The 19193-nt window shown below is 46.3% G+C and overlaps 1 protein-coding gene across 3 annotated transcripts in view; it reads right to left on the bottom strand.

The window, feature by feature from the left end:
- GRAP (GRB2 related adaptor protein) overlaps window positions 1-19193 on the bottom strand; it is a 45648-nt gene that overhangs the window by 14560 nt on the left and 11895 nt on the right. For 2 of the 3 annotated variants that reach the window (XR_012787401.1, XM_075565807.1), the window contains exon 6: window positions 204-393. Coding sequence is in view for 2 of the 3 variants with exons in the window: in XM_075565807.1 (XP_075421922.1) it covers window positions 204-393 (190 nt within the window). In the remaining variant the exon portion in view is untranslated. The remainder of the gene's footprint in view (window positions 1-203; window positions 394-19193) is intronic. The other variant, XM_075565808.1, reaches the window with a different exon arrangement.

Below are 19193 nucleotides of genomic sequence, written 5' to 3'. Positions count from 1 at the left end.
ACCCCTCTGTTACAAGTACACCTCTGTTACATGTACTTCTCTTACAGGTACCCCTCTATTACAGGTACCCCTCTATTACAGGTACATGTCTATTACAGGTACATGTCTATTACAGGTACCCCTCTATTACAGGAACCCCTCTATTACAGGCACACCACTATTACAGGTACCCCTCTATTACAGGAACACATCTGGCTATTAACCTGTTTCCTTCCCCTCTGTACTTCTACCTTCTCCTCTTCGTCACGCAGGAAGACTTGGTGGCTCTTGGCGATAGAGGTGGTCCGGTAGAATTCCACCAGCTCGTTCAGGGAGTTGAACTTGGTCTCCCACAGGTAATACTTCCCGCTCCTCTCTCTCAGCACCTTAAAATGCTGCACGTGCTGCCCATAGCTGCAGATACACAAGAAGGCACAAACATTACTGATGTTACTCCAAGGACTAGTGCAGCGACTCCAGTTCTCAAAGGCAACCAACAGGCAACGTTTTAAGTATATCCCTGCTTCAGCACAGGGGGCTCAATCAGAATGACTGAGCCGCTGATTGAGCCACCTGGGATGAAGCAGGTTTTAAAACCTATCCTATTGGTGGCCTTTGAGGACTGTAGTTGGCCACCACTGGACTAAAGGCTTTAGGGGCAGAATAGTGCAAACAAAATAATATAAATAATAATAAAAATAATGTTGAAAAAAATACGTGCGTGTAAAATGTTTATGGTTACATAATTAATTTGCCACAATGGAAAAAAAAAAGTGGTACTGGACAATTTTCCTGTTGGCAGCAGTAATCACAAAAGAGATTAGCTAAAGATTATAAAAAACCTTCCAAAGTACTATGGGAGAGATTCAATAAGGTTTGTTGCAGGGTAACGCACCCAATCTGGTGTTAACTGCAATTAACTTCAACTCTTGTTAACGCCAGATCAGGAATGTTAACGCACAATGGAATCCCCCCCCCCCCTGTAGTTACACTGGGCCCATTACAATATGTGTTTTATAATAAGGTAACAATATAAATAATAGAATTATTAATGCAGCCCAAACCCATCCTCTGACCAAAATTATGACCCAAACACATTGGAGACACATTCATGCAGAATAGAAATAATTGATTGCATAGGCGGTGCTAATGTGGATGCCTATTCCAGTTAAATTAGGTGTACGTTACTTTTCCCACATATAGCATTAAAAAAACAAACATTAAAACCTGCAGAGAAACCCAAAGAAGAACAACGTGAAAAAAAAAAAAGTAAAGTTCGTAATTCCCTTCACATTCTGGGCAAAGAATGGTGTGGGGGGGGGGGGGGGGGCGTGTTGGTCCTTTCTTCCATGTAGTAACAATAGGAGGGAGAGGGAGTAGGGGGTATGAACCCTTTCATTGGACCAACAAAAAAGTAGTAGTTGACATGATGCAAGCTTTCCAAGCTCAAAGGCTGCGGCCTGTGCTGCCTGCGCATCTGCGAGGCTGGCTGAGCGTGCAGCCGAGTCCCCCGGTCTGCAGAGAGCTGCAGGGGGGGGGGGGAGGGCGTGACGGGGGCACGGCCGTGATGTCACCCGGCAGGTTCGCCCTCATTGGCTGAACCGCCAAGGGGCGTGGCCAAGCGCTCCGTCGCGAGTCCTGATCTCCATTTTCTTGAGAGCAGGAGTTTCTGTCGGCGCAGCGCCCCCCCCCCCCATGCAGCGGGCCCGGCCCCATTGTGGGGCGGCTCTTGTCCCTGCAGCGTCCGCCACAGCGGGTGCTGCAGTAGCCAGCGGGGACCTGGCCTAAGGGGCCTTCATCAGGTATGGCTCTCGGCAGAGCTATACCTGATGAAGGACCCTGAGAGGTTGGAAAGCCTGTCACATATCAACTGCTTGTTGGTCCAATAAAAGGCATCACACCCCCTACTCCCGCTCCCTCCTGTGTTACTAATTCATTCTGGTGAATAAAGGTAGAAAATGATCCATCTGCTGATCTATGAAACATGTAGGCAAGTGACTGAAGAGCTGAGTGTCTACGGCTGATAGGAATAAGAGAAATGTGTATGTAAAGACCCCTGCACCACGCTCGTATACGCTGTATAAAATGTGAGTCTGATTGACACTTATTCACACAAATCCTCATTTTGTAGCCACACTAGTGGACATCCTCTTTTTTTCTTCTCATCTTCTGAGACTGAAGGAAGATCCCCACCTGCCCTTTCAGACGAGCCTGAATCCACTAAGGAAAGCTAAGATCTTATGGTGGCATATTTGCATATCCTCATTTGCATATATTCACTATTGCATACATTCACTATTGCATATATTCACTATTGCATATATTCACTATTGCATATATTCACTATTGCATATATTCACTATTGCATATATTCACTATTGCATATATTCACTATTGCATATATTCACTATTGCATATATTCACTATTGCATATATTCACTGGAGATCATTTTTATTTTTATTTTTCACTGGGGAATTTGTGCAGCCGGCGTTTCTCTTCATAACAGGGGCACTTTGCTCCTGGATTATGTCAGTGTGTAGGTGCTCTGAAGCACAGAAAGCGGTACGCTTCACTCATTTAACCCTTTCAGGGCACTTTCATACATTTCCCCAGGCACCGGGCACTTAGACATTGGATGCATTCGGCGCAGGCACCGGCTATATTTGGAGTTTGCCATGACATGGTTAGCAGGCTTGAATCATCCTGTGATCAAAAGATGCAACCCAGTGACTCCTATGTTATTAGATTTAGGTTCTAAAAGTAGAAATTTCTCCAGGAAATTGCGAGTCCAATTTGGGAGGGGAGCGGGGATCGTATTTTTGTTTTTCCTAAATGTACGGTCAATCTTTTTTTAACCAGCTGCATGCTTCACAAAGGGGGGAGGGCGGGGATGATGTATTTGTTTTCTAGCTCATAACCTAACTCCGAGGTTGGGAGGAGCTGAAAAAACCCTTTCTTAAATCACAAATAAAAGCAGACAAAGGGAGGTATTTCGTTTCCCACGGAGCTACGTGGGAACGGTTTGCCGTCAGTATTAAGTAATATGGTAAAATAACAATTGGGAGCGGACGTGATCATTGTGTTTTTAACATCTGGTCCCTTTTAAGGTGAAGACAGGGTAAAAGCGTAACGTGCTGACAGTCAGTGTTGAGTTTAAAAGACGTAGCAAGCGCCACCACCAGCTATAAATGTCCTCCTGATGAGTAACGTGGTTTAGTGGCGGGTGAGGCCTGTTAACAGGGGAGGTTTTGCAAGGACCGGAGTTTGTCCTGTGATGGGTGTCACAACCAAGCCCGTCCCTGGTTATGTGATGCCCTAAGGCAAGTACTGTTAGGCCGACTCTATTTTTTAATCTCGTCACGTTCCTTTTTATTTCTTTTTTAGGGGTTTAGGGTTGAAGCGGTGGATTTCCTGGTCTGGAGACCCCTGCTTCCCGGGATACTTAGCTCCGTAGGGAGTGCCGGGATCAGCTCCGCAGGTTTAACGTTCCTTCGTCATGTGGGGCAATAGGAAGCAGTGATGTCATCTCGTGTGACTTCCGATTGGCCCGTGAGACCGGGAGCTTTAAAACCTGCGGAGCTAATACCGGTCTTACCTACGGAGCTAAGTATCTCGGGAAGCAGGGGGTCTCCAGAGCTCCAATGAATGGGGTAATGCTCCGGGGACATTTTTTTTTTGGGGGGGGGGGGGGGGGGGGAAGGATTTGCTACATTAACTACTACGTTTCCTCTTCATTTTGCTACTCCCCCTGAGACTTGCCTCCCCCTGAGATTTGCCTCCCCCTAAGACCTGCCACCCCCCTGAGACCTGCCACCCCCCTGAGACCTGCCGCCCCCTGAGACATGCCGACATTAGGCGGTGCCTTACCTACTTACCGCCTAGGGACAGGTCACAATGTAACTCCGCCAGGCTGCTCATACTCCCATGTCTCAGCACAGGCCAACTTGGGAATTGATTCTGGGATAAAGTGAAAGCACTCAGGCATGGAACAGCTTGCCTGGCATTGTACGTATATCTTTATGTATATCGTGCCCACAGTGTACTCAGCGCTTTACAAAAGAGACACTGCAGTACAGGGAATTATAATACGACAAGAGCAAGAAACAAAATCGGATAACAGAAAAAGAACTCCCTTCCCCGGAGAGCTTACAATCTAAGCAACAATGTTGGTTTGTTTCATGGACTTGCAGCATATGTCTATCCTACACTCATCTACCATCGGGGACTTTCCATAATATTTCCCAATGTTATCCCACCTACTCCAAACGCGGGTGCCAATAATCCCTCTCCTTTCACTGTCAGGAGGGAATTTACTCCCCATCAGATTATTCTGCCTGGTGACAAAGCATCAGCTGCTACATGAAATCTTATTGTATCTCTTCATCTCCCATTGCAATGCTTAGTTCCCCGGGGCAAGGTCTCTCTCCCAGCGAAACTGTTCCCCACACTCACTGGGAGGAGGTCACTCACGGCACATACTACAACAGGACACAATGTTTCCATTGAAGGTTGCAACACTTACTCCTGTGCTTTCTTGTTTAACCGTTGCGGATTTCCTTACATACAATGTTGCGTAGGCGTTCAAATGCATGTAACGATTAAAGAGTGATGAGGTTCAATGGCTTTTCACATTTAGGCCCAAAAGCCTAAAGCAAAAAAGCACAGTGATAAATTCCACAGAACATGCAATACACACAAATACTCACAAATGCACACAATACACACAATGCATATACATACATACAATACTTCCATATACATACAATACAACACATAGATAGATACAATACATATTACTATCGGAGGCCAAAAAATGGTTCTGTCCCACGTAGTAGATTAATTTATTAAACGCACATATTAGTATAATCTGCTTTCTCAGAAAGATCCAACCACCCTAAAAATAACCGTATTACTTCTCCACGTCCTGTTTAAATTAATATGTTTCTTTATTATCTGGGTCAGGCGAATTCAGCGATATCGGCTACATCCGCATATCTCGTTAACCAATGATGACCGGTTGATAATTACAATACAACCCGTGAACACAACAATTCCCTTCTGGTTTTGAGGACAGTCAAACGGTGGGTGCTACCCGCAAAGGACGTTAGCTAAAGACTGTAAAAACCTGCCAAGCTTCGGAAACGTGAAAAAATGTAACCGCCGCTTTAAAAATAACTATTTTCAGATTTATTGAAGGTGTAAGTCCACCACATGTATCCTATAAAACAGCCATTGTTTTGAGTTCACTTTCGGCACAGGACAGACAACCATTTTCAAGCAGTGTGGTGATTTCCGAGCTGCAGAGAGCTGCGATCAACCCTTTTGAAATACTTCAGGACGGCGGCCATATTTAAAGGTCCCATGAAAATTGTGTGTCACTAATATTTGTCTGAGGTTAATGTGCACTGGAGGATTTGACACTGCAGTGGGTGATTAGGGTGTTAAATGGACATTGGCATGGAGTTATAAAAGAATAGATATATTTTAACGTGTGTTTAGACAAAGGGTGGCCAGCTCTAGTCCTCGAGGGTCACCAACAGGTCAGGTTTTAAGGATTCTGACTGAGTTATTCTGACTGAGCCACCTGTGCTGAAGCAGGGATATCCTGAACACCTGACCTGTTGGTGGCCCTTGAGGACTGGAGTTGGCCACCCCTGGTTTAGACGCTGGCATTAAGCGGGTTAAGCGCCTCTGCTGAATTCAGCACCACTGTGTTCCTGGCTCATCCAGCAGTGAAGAGGTCAATGAAACATGATTCACACGAGACGCAGGGTGTTACTGGTTTCATTTAGATCCAGGAATCAGGTTCACGGTCTAATGATTGCGTCACGGACCGAACGCATTGTGGCAGGTCTGATACAGCCGGCTCCTGTCCTATAACTCAGGGGGGCTCAACTCCAGTCCTCAAGATGCCCCCTCCACCTCCAACAGGTCAGGTTCTCAGGATATCCCTGCTTCAGCACAGGAGGCTCAATCAGTCCCTGCTTCAGCACAAGTGGCTCATACTGTTGTTGGTGGGGGGGGGGGGGGGACTTGCGGACTGGATGCAAGCCCCCTGTTGCAACTTACAGTTAGCCACACGCGATCATAGCGAGGCTCAAACCCCAAACTAACAGCATTATATATTATAATATATAATACATTAGACTGTAAGCTCTTCGGAGCAGGGACTCCTCTTTCTTAATGTTACTTTTATGTCTGAAGCACTTATTCTCATGATCTGTTATTTATATTATCTGTTATTTATTTGATTACCCCGTGTCTTACTACTGTGACGCGCTATGTACATTAATGGCGCTATATAAATAAAGACTGGAAGATCCAAGGCACTGCGGATTTGAAATATGAAATTGATATAAACGAGACCCTGTAAATCCGCATTGCCTTGGGTCTTCCAGTGTTTGGTATTATCTAGGATTCTTTCTACAGGTTTCTCTGACCCAGGTGCACCGGTGTAATCGCAAGCATTTATATTTTATACATAGGTGCGCAGCACTGCTATTTTTTGTTGCTATATAAATAAAGACATACAATACAATATATTAATATACTTAACAGTGAGAACCGGAGTCAACCTCGAAAGTGACGTCAACTACACAACCATCACCAAAGAGTCCCCAGTGGGACATCTAGCATGACAAACGCATACAGAGGAAACGGAGAGGTCACGGCCTACCATCGGTCACGTGGGACCGGCTGAAGGGGTTTAAGTTGACGTGGTTGCAGGCGTGGCCTGTTTTTGCCAAAAAACGTTGAACCAAATGACCCCGTACTTAAGAGAAGAAATAAAGGAATAAGCTGAATAATTTGTCATATTGGACGTGCATTAGTCTGCCGGCCGATAACGCCCACAGAGGAGCCACCCTCTCCCTCGCAGTGACACACTAACACTAAGTGATCTTTAGTCTCCAAATTATAATTAAATGTTTTTTAATAGGAAAATAGACGCATGTTATTTGTTTTGTGCATTATTATTATTATCATTTTTTTTTTTTTTTTTGTTACAGCAGATGAAAGCAAATAACCCAATAAAAGCTCTGTAGGGTCTGTGTGTCACGCCCGCCTCCCCAAGCAGGAACAGCAGCGCTAATTATAATAATTAAGGTACAAACAGCCTATGAAGGCTTCATCTTCTCAGGCAACAAAATAACCCCGGAAGAATACAGAGATTTGTGCAAATTAAAAAATAAGATCTGTCATAAAGCTGAGTGTTTGTACTGTGGGGTGATATTTTAAAAATGGTAATTACGGCGCTTTTCAAAAGCCTAGAGGGTAAAAAAAAAAGTCCTATTTGTGTGCAGATCGCGCAGTTTTTGGGGGGGTTATTACAGCTGTGATAAGAACTCAGAATTGTATTTGTTGCCGACCCTCAGCTGTTCAAACCCAAGGGGGTCCTCTGGAGCTCAACCGTGTTATTTTCAGCGTCCCCCAGTTATTTAATTACTGACAGGGGAAACAAACTGGCCGTTCACCTGTGGTTGGTCCTACTAGCCAAGAGAAAGCAGCGTCGTCATCTGTAGGGGCTTCCTATTAGACAGCCGTTTAAATCCCTGCGAGAAACCATGAATAGCGGTAGCTTCACTGGTATGTATCTCGGGAACCAGGTGAAATAACGTACAGTTCCAGGGCAGCCCCCCAGCACCCTCCCCCCCTTTCCCCCAGCACCCTCCCCCCCTTTCCCCCAGCACCCTCCCCCCCTTTCCCCCAGCACCCTCCCCCCCCTTTCCCCCAGCACCCTCCCCCCCTTTCCCCCAGCACCCTCCCCCCTTTCCCCCAGCACCCTCCACCCCCTGCAATTCTGTTAAGAAAAATAGCAATTTTCAGTGGGACTGCATCTTTAAGTTATACTCTGGCAGCAAAGACTCCTCTGCAGTGAGTGTTACAATGTATTTATTTGCAGTAACACAGGAGGGAGAGGGAGGAGGGGGTATGAGACCTCTTATTGGACCAACAAGTAGTGGATATGTTACAAGCTTTCCAACCTCTCAGGGTTCTTCATCGGGTGTGGCAGAAATGTATTTATTTGGCATTAATCTGGCCTCCTCCTCACCCAGACATCCCTCTTCCCAGCAGTAGCGAGTGTGCCCAGAGGTTACTGTATGTGCCAGCAAAAGCAGACACTTCCTACTGACTAATCTGCAGAGCAGCAGCAGCTCTTTGCCTGGATGCTGTCTCAACCAGCTCAGTGCTGTATGTATGTCTCATTCACGGGGGGCGAGCTCTACTCAGGTTTCCAGATAAATTAAAGATGACGTCTGACTGAGATATCACATATCATGGTACAGAGCACCCAGCCCTTAGATTGTGTAATAAACTGAGCAGTGAATGATGCTTAAATCCCACATTTACAATTATTGGTGATGGGTCATAAAAATGCTTTGACAAAGTCACAGTGGCCGCCATTTTTAAGGCTTCCCCCCCAACCCAAATAATTTATATTGATGGCAGTGTTGGAAAAATGCCACGGGTAGGCCAATTTAGCAGGAATGCACCTTTAATTACAATGACTTCTCCCTCATCTAGGAAAAGGTGGATGGTAAAAGGTTATCACATCGCTCGCAGTGTACAAATGCTTCAGGTTGGGCTGGCAGAAGTGACCCCCTTTGAGCGCACCGGGGTTCAGCAACTAACCCTCATGCAGCCTGTGTGTACAGTTTATTTGGGTCTATTTTTAACTTTGGACTGGACTTCCCAACTGGCAGGGAAGATGTTAAGAGGCAGAGTACTCATTTGGAAGCAGAAACAAAAGCACATGTTGGGTGGATGAATTAATAGTCACTATGTGGGTGAGTCACTGAAACCTACCAAGACGATTGGTTTCTAGGCCAGTTCACGACTTGCTGTTATAACCCCGCCACCTGTAACCAGCCTACTAATCTGTCATCAGCTTCAAGTTCTGTAGCTTTTATTTGTGGGTGTTACAGCTTCCCGGTGTCCCAAAATTTCCCAGTTTTTATGATGCCAAAACGAAGCAAGGAGTAGCAATTCATTTATTGGGGCAATAACACATTTTATAGCGATATTAAATAGCTTTTTATTATATATAGCATCGGCGGCGGTTGTTGCACTGTAAATAAAGTCATAAAATGAAAAGGATACAATTATTCCCCTTCCCCCCCCATTTTAGTGCTGTACGTACAATTAACTGGCGCATCTAATGCCCTGAAAAGCTCACCATGGAAATGCTGGTGAATACCTGAATTAGAGACATCCGTTCATTTGCTACAGTGACAAAGTGTGTGTCGGAATAAATGCATGGGAGAGGCTCGCCCCCATATGACACTGTTTGGACAGGTGAGCGTGGAGGCAGGTGCAGAGGTTCAGGAATCCACGCCGAGTCAGGGCACCCTTACTGAGAGGTCCATGCATCACGCAACCATACAGAAAGGCAACAATGAGTGAGAGCCTAACAGGTCAGATCATTCTAACTGGTTATTGGCAGTGCCCAGATTTGTTCAGGCAGAACAATGTGCCCCAGGGAGCTGGCACCGGGCATCCTCCTGTGGGGAGGTGTTGCAGAGAGTGGTTGGAATGGAATGGATTGAAACAACAAGTGATCATTGTGAGTTAGGCAGGCTGGGGTGTGAAGCCCTGCAGTGAGTCCTCGTCCCATACTTTAAACACTGCAACCCCCTTCAATACCTTGAATGAACCCGGAATACTATAGTATTTATTGTGTGTGTCCGTATCTAAACAAGGAACACGTTTTGGAAGTAACTGGTTTGACCTCACCGGTTCCATTGTCAAGGTGAGAAGAGTGTGGGAGAAGGAGGAGGTGATTGTGGTGTTTTTATACAAGGACGCAGACAGAGACTGGTATCTACCTAGTATAGATTAGGCGGTCGCTGGAAAAGGGTTTTGCTTTATGGTGTTGAAGAGGAGAGGACACTTCAGACATGATCAAGCTCTTAGCTACAAAGTGTATTTTAAATAATAATCCAATTGGTAGACATTTTAAATGTCCCTGCAACAATTGTGCAACCCGGGTGCACAAACTGGGGGGGGGGGGTGCAGAGATTTTTCTGGGGGGGGCAGGCGGTTGCAGATTAATGAAATGCCCGGGGGACCGCGCAAGGCCTCTGCAACCTCAAGTTACCGGGATTCAGCCAGCTTCTGGTCACATCGCCGCCACCACAACATTTGACGCAGTGGGGTCATGTGACGTGACACATCATCATGGTAACGCTAGTCAAATGACGCTGCGGGGTCACGTGACTTGACATCCCGTGACCCCGCAGCGTCATTTGATGCCGGGTCACTGGAGAGGGGGGGAGGGGCATGAGCGCTGGGGCCGGCGCAGCAAAAAACCTTTGCGCACCCCTGGCGTAACTGATGCTACTTTCCAGTGATGTGTTTTTTTTATAGGACGTGTTAAAGGCGCAGCCCTGTACCTACTGTACTGTAGGTGGCCAGTTGAATTTCTTTGGGGTCCCTACCTCTGAGTGGGGGGTTTGTCAATTAAATGTGTCCTTTCCCATTATCCCACCCTGTCCTTATCAGAGAACCAATAAAAGATAAGAGGAGGTGGGGAGGGGGGACTCTGGCTGTATCAGTACAGTAACATCACACAGTGACATCACACAGTGACATCACACAAAAGGGAGTAGCCAGAGGAAATCAATCCCCTCCCAAGTCTCACTTTATTACATACATTAAAAATACTTATAGGTGTCAAATTTGGGTACTAAATCAGTCACCCAGGTGAGACCCCTGAATCATGTCACAGGGGGACTTCCCGGAGCCATGCATTCCATGATGGCTGCTTCAGGCTGCGCTTATAGTGCTGGCTACGGCAACTGCGACGTCGCGCAGCGCCGTAGCAAGTACATGCAGCCCGTCGCAGGTGCCCATAGTGGGCGCGACGGTGCTGCAGAGCGACGGAGCGGTCGCGATCACCGGTAGTCAAAGGATTTTTACTTTTTCGGCGATCTCCGCGTGACATCAGCGGCACGTGAGCGGTTCAGCCAATGAGAGCGAACCGCTCATAGCCACGCCTCCGCCACGTCCCCTGTCGTCCTCCCTTGGTCTCCTGCACCAGAGTGTAGGAATCGCAATAGCTACGGTTGACGTCACGCGGTCGCGTAGCCAGCACTATAAGAGCAGCCTAAATTTGCAGCTCCTCATCGGACTGTTCCCCAAAGGCTGACATCCTCTCTCTCCAGCCACAGGATGGTTGTCATTTGTATCCAAGGGTGCTGGCCAGGGGGGGGGGGGGGGGGAGCCTCTCTGAGAAGATCTGTATTGCGTATCACGAATCTTCCCCGGCAGTACAATATTACTCTTTCTGATCGTGGCATACCATGCGGATCTCTGTTCTAATGCTCGCTTAGAAAAAACTCTGAATACTTACCTTTCCTCTGTTGAATTCCTGTTCCTGAGCACTATGGTGCTACAGTCGAAATCAGAACAACAAGACCCCATCTCGGGACCCGATTGGAAACAAGCGGAAGATTATGAACCCAGTAACGCTAAACTGGATCCTCTACCAAAGCAAAAAGCCAACTTGTTAATCTCGGGCAAGAATCCTGAGGTCAGACCTGCTGCCTTCGGGGCCAGTGCCCAGTCTGAACTGCTATTGGACCTAGTATATTTTACTCACAAAAGGGCAGATACGTCATTTATTCTATACCTGGATAACAAATTTGCCTCAATATGTGTCAAATATAACTTCTGACCTAGAAGAATTGCTCTCAAATTCACACAACAACACCCCCGCCCCCCCCCCCCCCCCCCAACCATCAAGACCTGCAAGGAAGGAACATCTCTCCTCCACCTGGATCAGAAACTCCTACTTTTTCAAAGACATCTACCTACATGAAACTATGGGGAAAAAAAAAACGTTATGTCTCCTTACCCATCCGATCACGGCTAAATTAACTCAAAAAGTTCTGCTTCAGTAGGAGACAGAACCGCGCAGGAACCGGCTAATGCTTCAAGATCCTGTCGGTTAGATTTCTTCCAAGTGTTGTTCACCAGCTTCTTGGTTTTACCTTCTATAAATTATTTATTTAAGGCATATAAACATTACAATGCGATTAACATATACATAGTCCTCTTTCAGGAATTAATGTCCTGCTGCCAATACACGAGACATGTTCTCCGATGTTGGACAATTCTTTTTGTACCTTCGGTGTCCACTGTTTTAACACATTTCCTTCTGGGAGTGAATTGTGAATTGTTATCACCTAGTTCAGCTTTTGAAATGCGGTAATAGTGAGTGGCTGCCTGTTGTGGTAACGCCTTTAACCCTGGGGTTCTAAACTCCGGTCTCTAAGACCCCCCCAACAGGTTGGTTAGTTAGTCAGGATATCTGTCAAAGACTGAGGCACTGATTGAGGCACCTGTGCTGAAGCAGAGATATCATGGAAACCTGACCTGTTGGGCAATCTTGAGGACTGGCGTTGAGCACCACTGTCTTTAACCTATTCAGTTTTGTTAGCAATACAGGAACCAAGTGGTTAACTTTCATTTAAAAACAAAAAAAAAAACGATTTTCTATGTCTCCTGTGATGGAAATCCTGGGGCCTCTCTGGCCAGCGGGCAGAGGTGAGAAGAGGGTCACTATATTACTTATTGAAGATCCCCCATAATTTAAGATAATTAAAATCTGGTGCAATTCCCAATGATATAAGTTATAGATTTGTGATGGGGCAAAATGACACGTATGCAAAAATATCAGAAGTGAGGAGGTGTCTGTGTCAGATATTTATTTCTCTGGCTAGACTGATTTCTATGCTTTGGCAAAACCCTACGAATGTAATGATGAGGATGCCATTACCCTAGATGTTATAGGGAGAGAGTTATGGGGTATTTGATACTCTCTGACTCATTTGGGTTTAAAATTATTCTCTCTCTCTCTCCCAGCCTTAAATATCCCAAAAGATTGATGAGAGGGAGATAAGACACAAAAGGTTGGCCAGTCCATTGTCACAGGGGCAAAGTTTGGGGCTTAAAAAGAATGAATTGCAGTACAAAAATCAGACACAAAATAAATGATACAAGATATCCTTGAGAAAGCTCTGCTTGGTGCGAAACGCGTGGGAGGATTTTTTCGTCTTTTGTACCCTAACATGTTTTGAATAAAGTATTTTTTTAGATTTTTTTCAACTGACTGAGTTCTCGCGATATTTACTGCTGGCTGCGACGCCCTACACCATGGATTTTCTCTTTCCCGTTTATCTGCAGACACGCCGCTGGGATCCACGTGGCAGCTACACTGCTACAACAATACTGCAACACAGTGAGCCTGCGGTGAAATCGGGATGGGCACATTCTACCCTGAATAGGGCAACAATCGCCATAATCACGGACTATTCGGAAGTGAGTAGGTTACCTTCCTCACAGGGCCCGGGTAGGTGAGTTCACTGTATGTGACCTCCGATATATGCTTTTCTAATCTGTCAACCCCCCCATGGAAGCATTGTCATCATCTAATTGAATATTGTGCTACGCCCAGTCCCGGAGCATCAGACAGTCTCTGGTTATCTTACACAATACGTTACGGGGAGTAAACAAGTGACAAAAACCAGTGTACAGCACAAAAATACCACTTGTGAGCACATTCACATGTCTCAGACAGGTCTGTACCCAGGCTGTGCTGAAAAAGGTGGTGTAATACCCCGACATGCGCCCCCCCAACCCGCGCGCACACCTAGCCGGCCACAAATCGGCCAGCCGAGTAGGAGCACGTGACGTCATCGCGCATGAGCGCCAGCTCGCTCTCTCCCTGCCTGGCCGCAGCCTAAGAAAGGGCCGTGAGGTCTGAAACTTCGCCCATATTTGTTCTCGTTTTGCGAGATGTAGCATTCCTCTCTGTTAGGCTAAGTCCCCGGTGGTGGTTGCTTCGCGCGCGCCTGGCGTCGCTTGTACAGCTTAAAACCGAGGTCTGTAGGCAGCGATGGGAAGTGTGGGGGGCGTGGCCAAAATGGAGAGGGGGGGGAGGGGCACAGCCCAGCAGCTCAAAGGACTGCGCTCCCATTGGTCCATGCTATCTGCCCTCGTATTGACTCCCAGCGCACCACGTGACCGCACAGGAACACAATCGTGCTGTCTCCACTGCTGGCCGACGCGCCCCCGCACCGCGTGAGCCGCCACGCAGGAAGACATGGGGCCTGCCTATTTGAAGTTAGTGATTTACCACCGGAGGCCTAGCCTAAGCAAGCACAGTACACTTTTCGTATATTCAATCTAAAGTTGAATAAGTACCGTCTTTGGGCTCTAATTGAACCGAGCACCTTTTTGAAGAGATTAACTGCATTTTCGGACACATTTTACCACATTGGGTTTTGGTGCTGATTACATCTTTTTTTTCTAGTGTGAGGGTTTTTTGGGGAGAAATTGCTCATTTGTAGGGTCCTGTAGGGAGGGGAGTAAACCAGCTGGATGTTATTAAAGCTGCAGTTCAGTCAATATCCGGCATGTGTGTTTTTTTTAATAAATCAGTTCTGTAGTAAGAAAAAATACTTTTAGCATTTTCTGTTTTTAAAAAAACAACTTTGAAAGACCAATTTTCTTGTATTCTATTTTAACAGCCATTTGCTAAGGCACCGCCCCTTCATGTCCTGTCACAAGCCCTGGCACACCCCTTTGTCAGCCCTGCCCTCCCTCTAGCACATGTCAGTGCAGGAGTGCTCATGAATATTCATGAGCTTCCTCTGACAGACAAGCAGAATATAAACAGATCCCTTCACTAATTATGTCACCAAATTTCGACCTATCAATACATGGAGAAGAATTGACTGGCAGCTATGCAGTTCTTTAGGTAATTAGAGATTGCACACATGAAACTATTGAAGTAAAAAAAAAAATTAAAAAAAAATAAAAGACTGAACTGCAGCTTTAATCCGTGTCACATACACTGCCACGTGCACACCCCCTCATTAATAATAATAATAATATTAATAATATTTTACAGCACCTATTATTCTTCTCTGACACTATTGGGAAGTGAACTTTGACGCCGACTTGTTTCACTGTGGTCAGAATGAGAACATATACGTACTGGGTATCTTCCCTGCGGGGCGGGCGGCCTTTTCACTGTTTATTTTTTTATTATAGGAGGCTGCGCGCCGCTGTTATCAAGGACGCGGCTTCCGTGGCTAATTTCCCTGATCGTTTGGTTGCATTGTTTTTACTAGCATTATAAAACGATAAAATAGGGGAAACCGTGCGACCCGCCTTGTGACCGGAAAGTGACCGCGTCTTGAGGTTTATATATACGGGAGCGTTTAAGCTTGGTGCGAGTTCCTATCGCGTCTACGGCGAGACGATCAAGGCCTTTCGGCGGTCCCCAAATATTGGTACAATTTGGCTGATGACTTTCAATTTAATAAAATGGTGATAATTGCCGGTCTAAAAATTGTATACAGTCAATAAAGAAATATATAATGAACATGCCCCTGGAATTAGTTCACTTCGGTCCAAGGAGGAGCTGTCTCTTTAAACAGGAATTGTGCCATTCCTTCAGCAGTAGCCTAAACCAGGGGTGGCCAACTCCAGTGTTCAAGGGCCACCAACAGGTCAGGTTTTAAGGATATCCCTGCTTCTCACATGCACATTTCATTGGTGAGAAGTACACAGTTAATCCCTCAACGTCCATTCATCGGACTAGAAGTTGACACATTGTTATATCTCTGTTACTCGGCTCCTGATATTAAACAGGACCCCCTGTGCTTTGCAGAAGGCTAGTCAGGGGCAGGTCCTTCTTGTGTTGCAGCAGTGAGTCAGATGTTCGGTTCGTGTTGACACCGGCTGCAGTCTGACTACAGAATCCGACATGATAAAACACGACTTCAAAGGGCACCACGAGAAAAGCCGCTCACCTTGAGGTCTGTTTGACAGCCCCAGAATAAAGTGCTTTAATGTTTTGGTAATAAGGAGCGGTCGGCCAGTCTATTTGCTGCTGATGTGACATAACCAGTTTTTTTTTTTCCATTAGTGTGCTGCATTATTCTGTGCATTATTAGTTTACATAGTAACAAAGTGTCTGTACAGCTAATCTACCTTTACAGATGGCTGGAGGTCATTAAACAATCAGATTTGTTATGCGCGTTGATTTTGCCAGAGGGGTAGACAATGCATGCTATGTCATTGTTATAAAGATATACCTTATCTGTGACACAGGGTTGTGTTGGCAGTGAAACGCTTACAATACTGGAGACCCTTGAGCTTGAACCACAACAGGAAGAAATCTCCAGTGTACTTTATAGGGGCAGTCCCAAGGGTTGCCAGGCGGCTTCTCCAAAAATACTGGACACAATGATGAAAAGTACGACGGGCTAGAGACACACACCCCGCACCGCTCCATGCTGTTTCCTCCTCTCCTCGGCTCCACCCTCAGGCTCCTGACACCTCCTCCTGATTGGCTGCATTACCCAACAGCAGCCAATCAGGATGGAGGAAGATGCCCAGCCCCCCAGCAAAAGCCCTGCTCAGGGAAATCCCCCCCCCCAAGCTGGGCAGGTCACTATGTCCAGAGAGGTAATACCAGTATACACATACATGTCCAGAGAGGTAATACCAGTATACACATACACGCCCAGAGAGGTAATACCAGTATACACATACATGTCCAATATTACTTCTCATTTTTTACTGGACAGTGTCCGAATACAGGACACGCCAGTACAATACTGGACACCTGGCAACCCTAGCAGCCCTAGGTTCAAAGCGATCTAATAGCAGAGGCATGTGTTCTATAAGTGAAGTGCAGGTGATTGATACCATTTTAATACAAATAAAACACAGGAGTATTTTTTTTATTTTTCTCCATAGCACCCATAAGCTTTGGATGGTTTTATACAGCCTCACCTAGTCCCTTTTGGGATGTAACTCGGTTTGTAAACTGTTCTATAGTGTGATACAAAACAAAGTCACCAGATGGTAATGGAAATACCCCATCTCTCCTCTAACGGGTCTCTGCTACCAAGAGCTTTCATGAGAACAGAACGCACCGGGGTGCAGTATATAAGAATGGATGCAACACAAAAAACATTATCCAAACCTACACTTTGTTTAGCGTTGTTGACCCTGAATTAAATCAGTTTGGTATTTGAGTCCTTTAACCGTTACACAGAGCGCCTCGAGATGCCACCCATGCACCCCACGAAAACAGAACGTTGGGGCTCAAAGATGAAGAACCCGGAAGTCACGCCTGGAATACCTCCACGCGTTTCGCACTTGACGTGCTTCTTCACGCCCGTAGTTTTCTTATTTGTTGGATACATCTCACTTCTTCCCCTCGCTGAGCTGTGCTCTATATACAGGGAGATGGCTCCAGTCTCGCTGTTTGATACAGTGTTTTGTGTAAAGAGATGAAGGGGAAGGAATAGCCAGGATGTATGGGGAAAGCTGCAGTGATTCCACGCCTGCAGTAAGTATGACCAGGAAATGTTTTACTTCCATTTCATACTGACTGTGTAATGGAAAACAATGTTTCATAACAAACAGATGACGAGAGAGTTGGTGAAGGAGAAAGCAGATTTATGAAGTATTTCTTGAGGGAAGGGACGGCCTTCATTATAATCCGCAGCTCAGATAATCATTACGCAGATTCGAATGTTATGATCTAATTATTAATTGCTCTTCTAAAAAGAATGTTCCCTCCCCCTATAACAATAGAATATAATCTGGCCTCTTAAAGTCAACAACAATGTCTGTGCATGCCCGGCGCAAACATTCTCCAACTGACATGGAAGCACACGCAGGCCTCTGATCCACAGACCTGCCTACATTGTAACAGCCCAGCACGGAGACCTTGAAGGCCCGCTAAAGTTTGGGGAGTAAATGCTCTTAATCAAATCCCTCACAGAAAATGTACAAATCTTTTTAAACGTTCCTTCCCAATTCCAGTTCTAAATGAACGTGTCGTCCCAAAGCCCAGCCTTATTATTTCTCTGGGGGGAAACGTACCAACAGCAAATCTGGGGCGACCTTAGGGCAAGATGAGCAAGGCGGGCCACCTTGGGCCCGGCGCCTTCGGGGGCCCCACGCTCCCTCCTCCACCTGGCGCTGGGATCCAACTGTCAACCAACCGGAGAGGGGGGTGGGGCAGCCCCCCCCCCCATCCCTCCTCCAGCTCCCCCCTACGGTCGGAAGTTGGATCCCGGCACCGACAGGCGGAGGAAGAGGAGGGAGCATGGGGCCCCCGGACCGGCAGAGAGGTAGGTGTTGGGGGGTGTTATGTGTGTGTGTTCGCTGTTACCTTCTCTTCAGCAGGCCGCCTCCTGCAGCGTCATATGATGTCACATTGTCATGGCAATGTGATGTCACATGACGCGCGACGCTTCCAGACTAGGTAAGTTCCCCCCCCCCCCTTTTTTTTTTTTTACAAGGGGCCCTCGCTGTCAGGGTGTTGCCATGGGACTCGCAAAGCCTAAGGCTGGCCCTGTGCCGTAGTTGAAAGCATGTTTAAAGAAAGAGGAGGAGCAGCAGCTCAGTGAGTAAAGGCACGGACTCTGTTGACAATGACACTGAGTCACCAGTGTCAGCTCCTTGTGACCTTGGGCAAGTCACTTTATCTCCTTGTGCCTCAGGCACCAGAAACATAGAGTGTAAGCTCACCTGGGCAGGGGCTGTGCCTGTAACATTCCTACGTGCTGCGTACCGCGCGCTATACTGTAATTGTGACGCGCTTTGAGTCCCATTGGGAGAAACGCACTATATGAAATAGTTACTATTAAAAGTAAAGCAGTTAAGACTTCATCTCTTCAGTGTGTCCACCCTCCGCTCAGCCCCAAACCATCCCGAGTCTCCATTTCACTTCCTGACATACTAACCCATATTGTCCCGTGTGTGGGAATAATTAAATGTCAGAGAACGTCTAAATATTTTGAGCTGCGAGCCAGATACCTTCTAAATGACCAACATATCACACTACAGGCACAAATAGTTTGCTGTTCTAGTGTCAGCTTCTGAGAAGAGAGAAATTCCAGTTGTCACTTTTCAACAATTTATGAGAGGCCGAGTTGTGATGAATTTAACCTCTTCATTGCAGGAGAGAGGCACCTTGGATCATTTCAACCCGAGGAAAAAAAAGACTGCGGCCGCAATAAAAAGAATGTCAACGCCAGCTGCAACATGGTCAGGGAGACAGGTTGATCCATTTGAGTGTTTATGGTTCTCTTTTCTTAGTACAATACAATAAAGATCTACAAGTCCCATTATAAAGAGATATGTGAATTTATTGCAACACTGCAAAATTGACTCTTGGTTT

The sequence above is a fragment of the Ascaphus truei genome, chromosome 11 (genome assembly GCF_040206685.1).
Source record: "Ascaphus truei isolate aAscTru1 chromosome 11, aAscTru1.hap1, whole genome shotgun sequence".
NCBI lineage: Eukaryota > Metazoa > Chordata > Amphibia > Anura > Ascaphidae > Ascaphus > Ascaphus truei.
The sequence above is the reverse complement of the archived record's forward strand: the minus strand, read 5'-3'. Positions and strand labels throughout refer to the sequence as shown.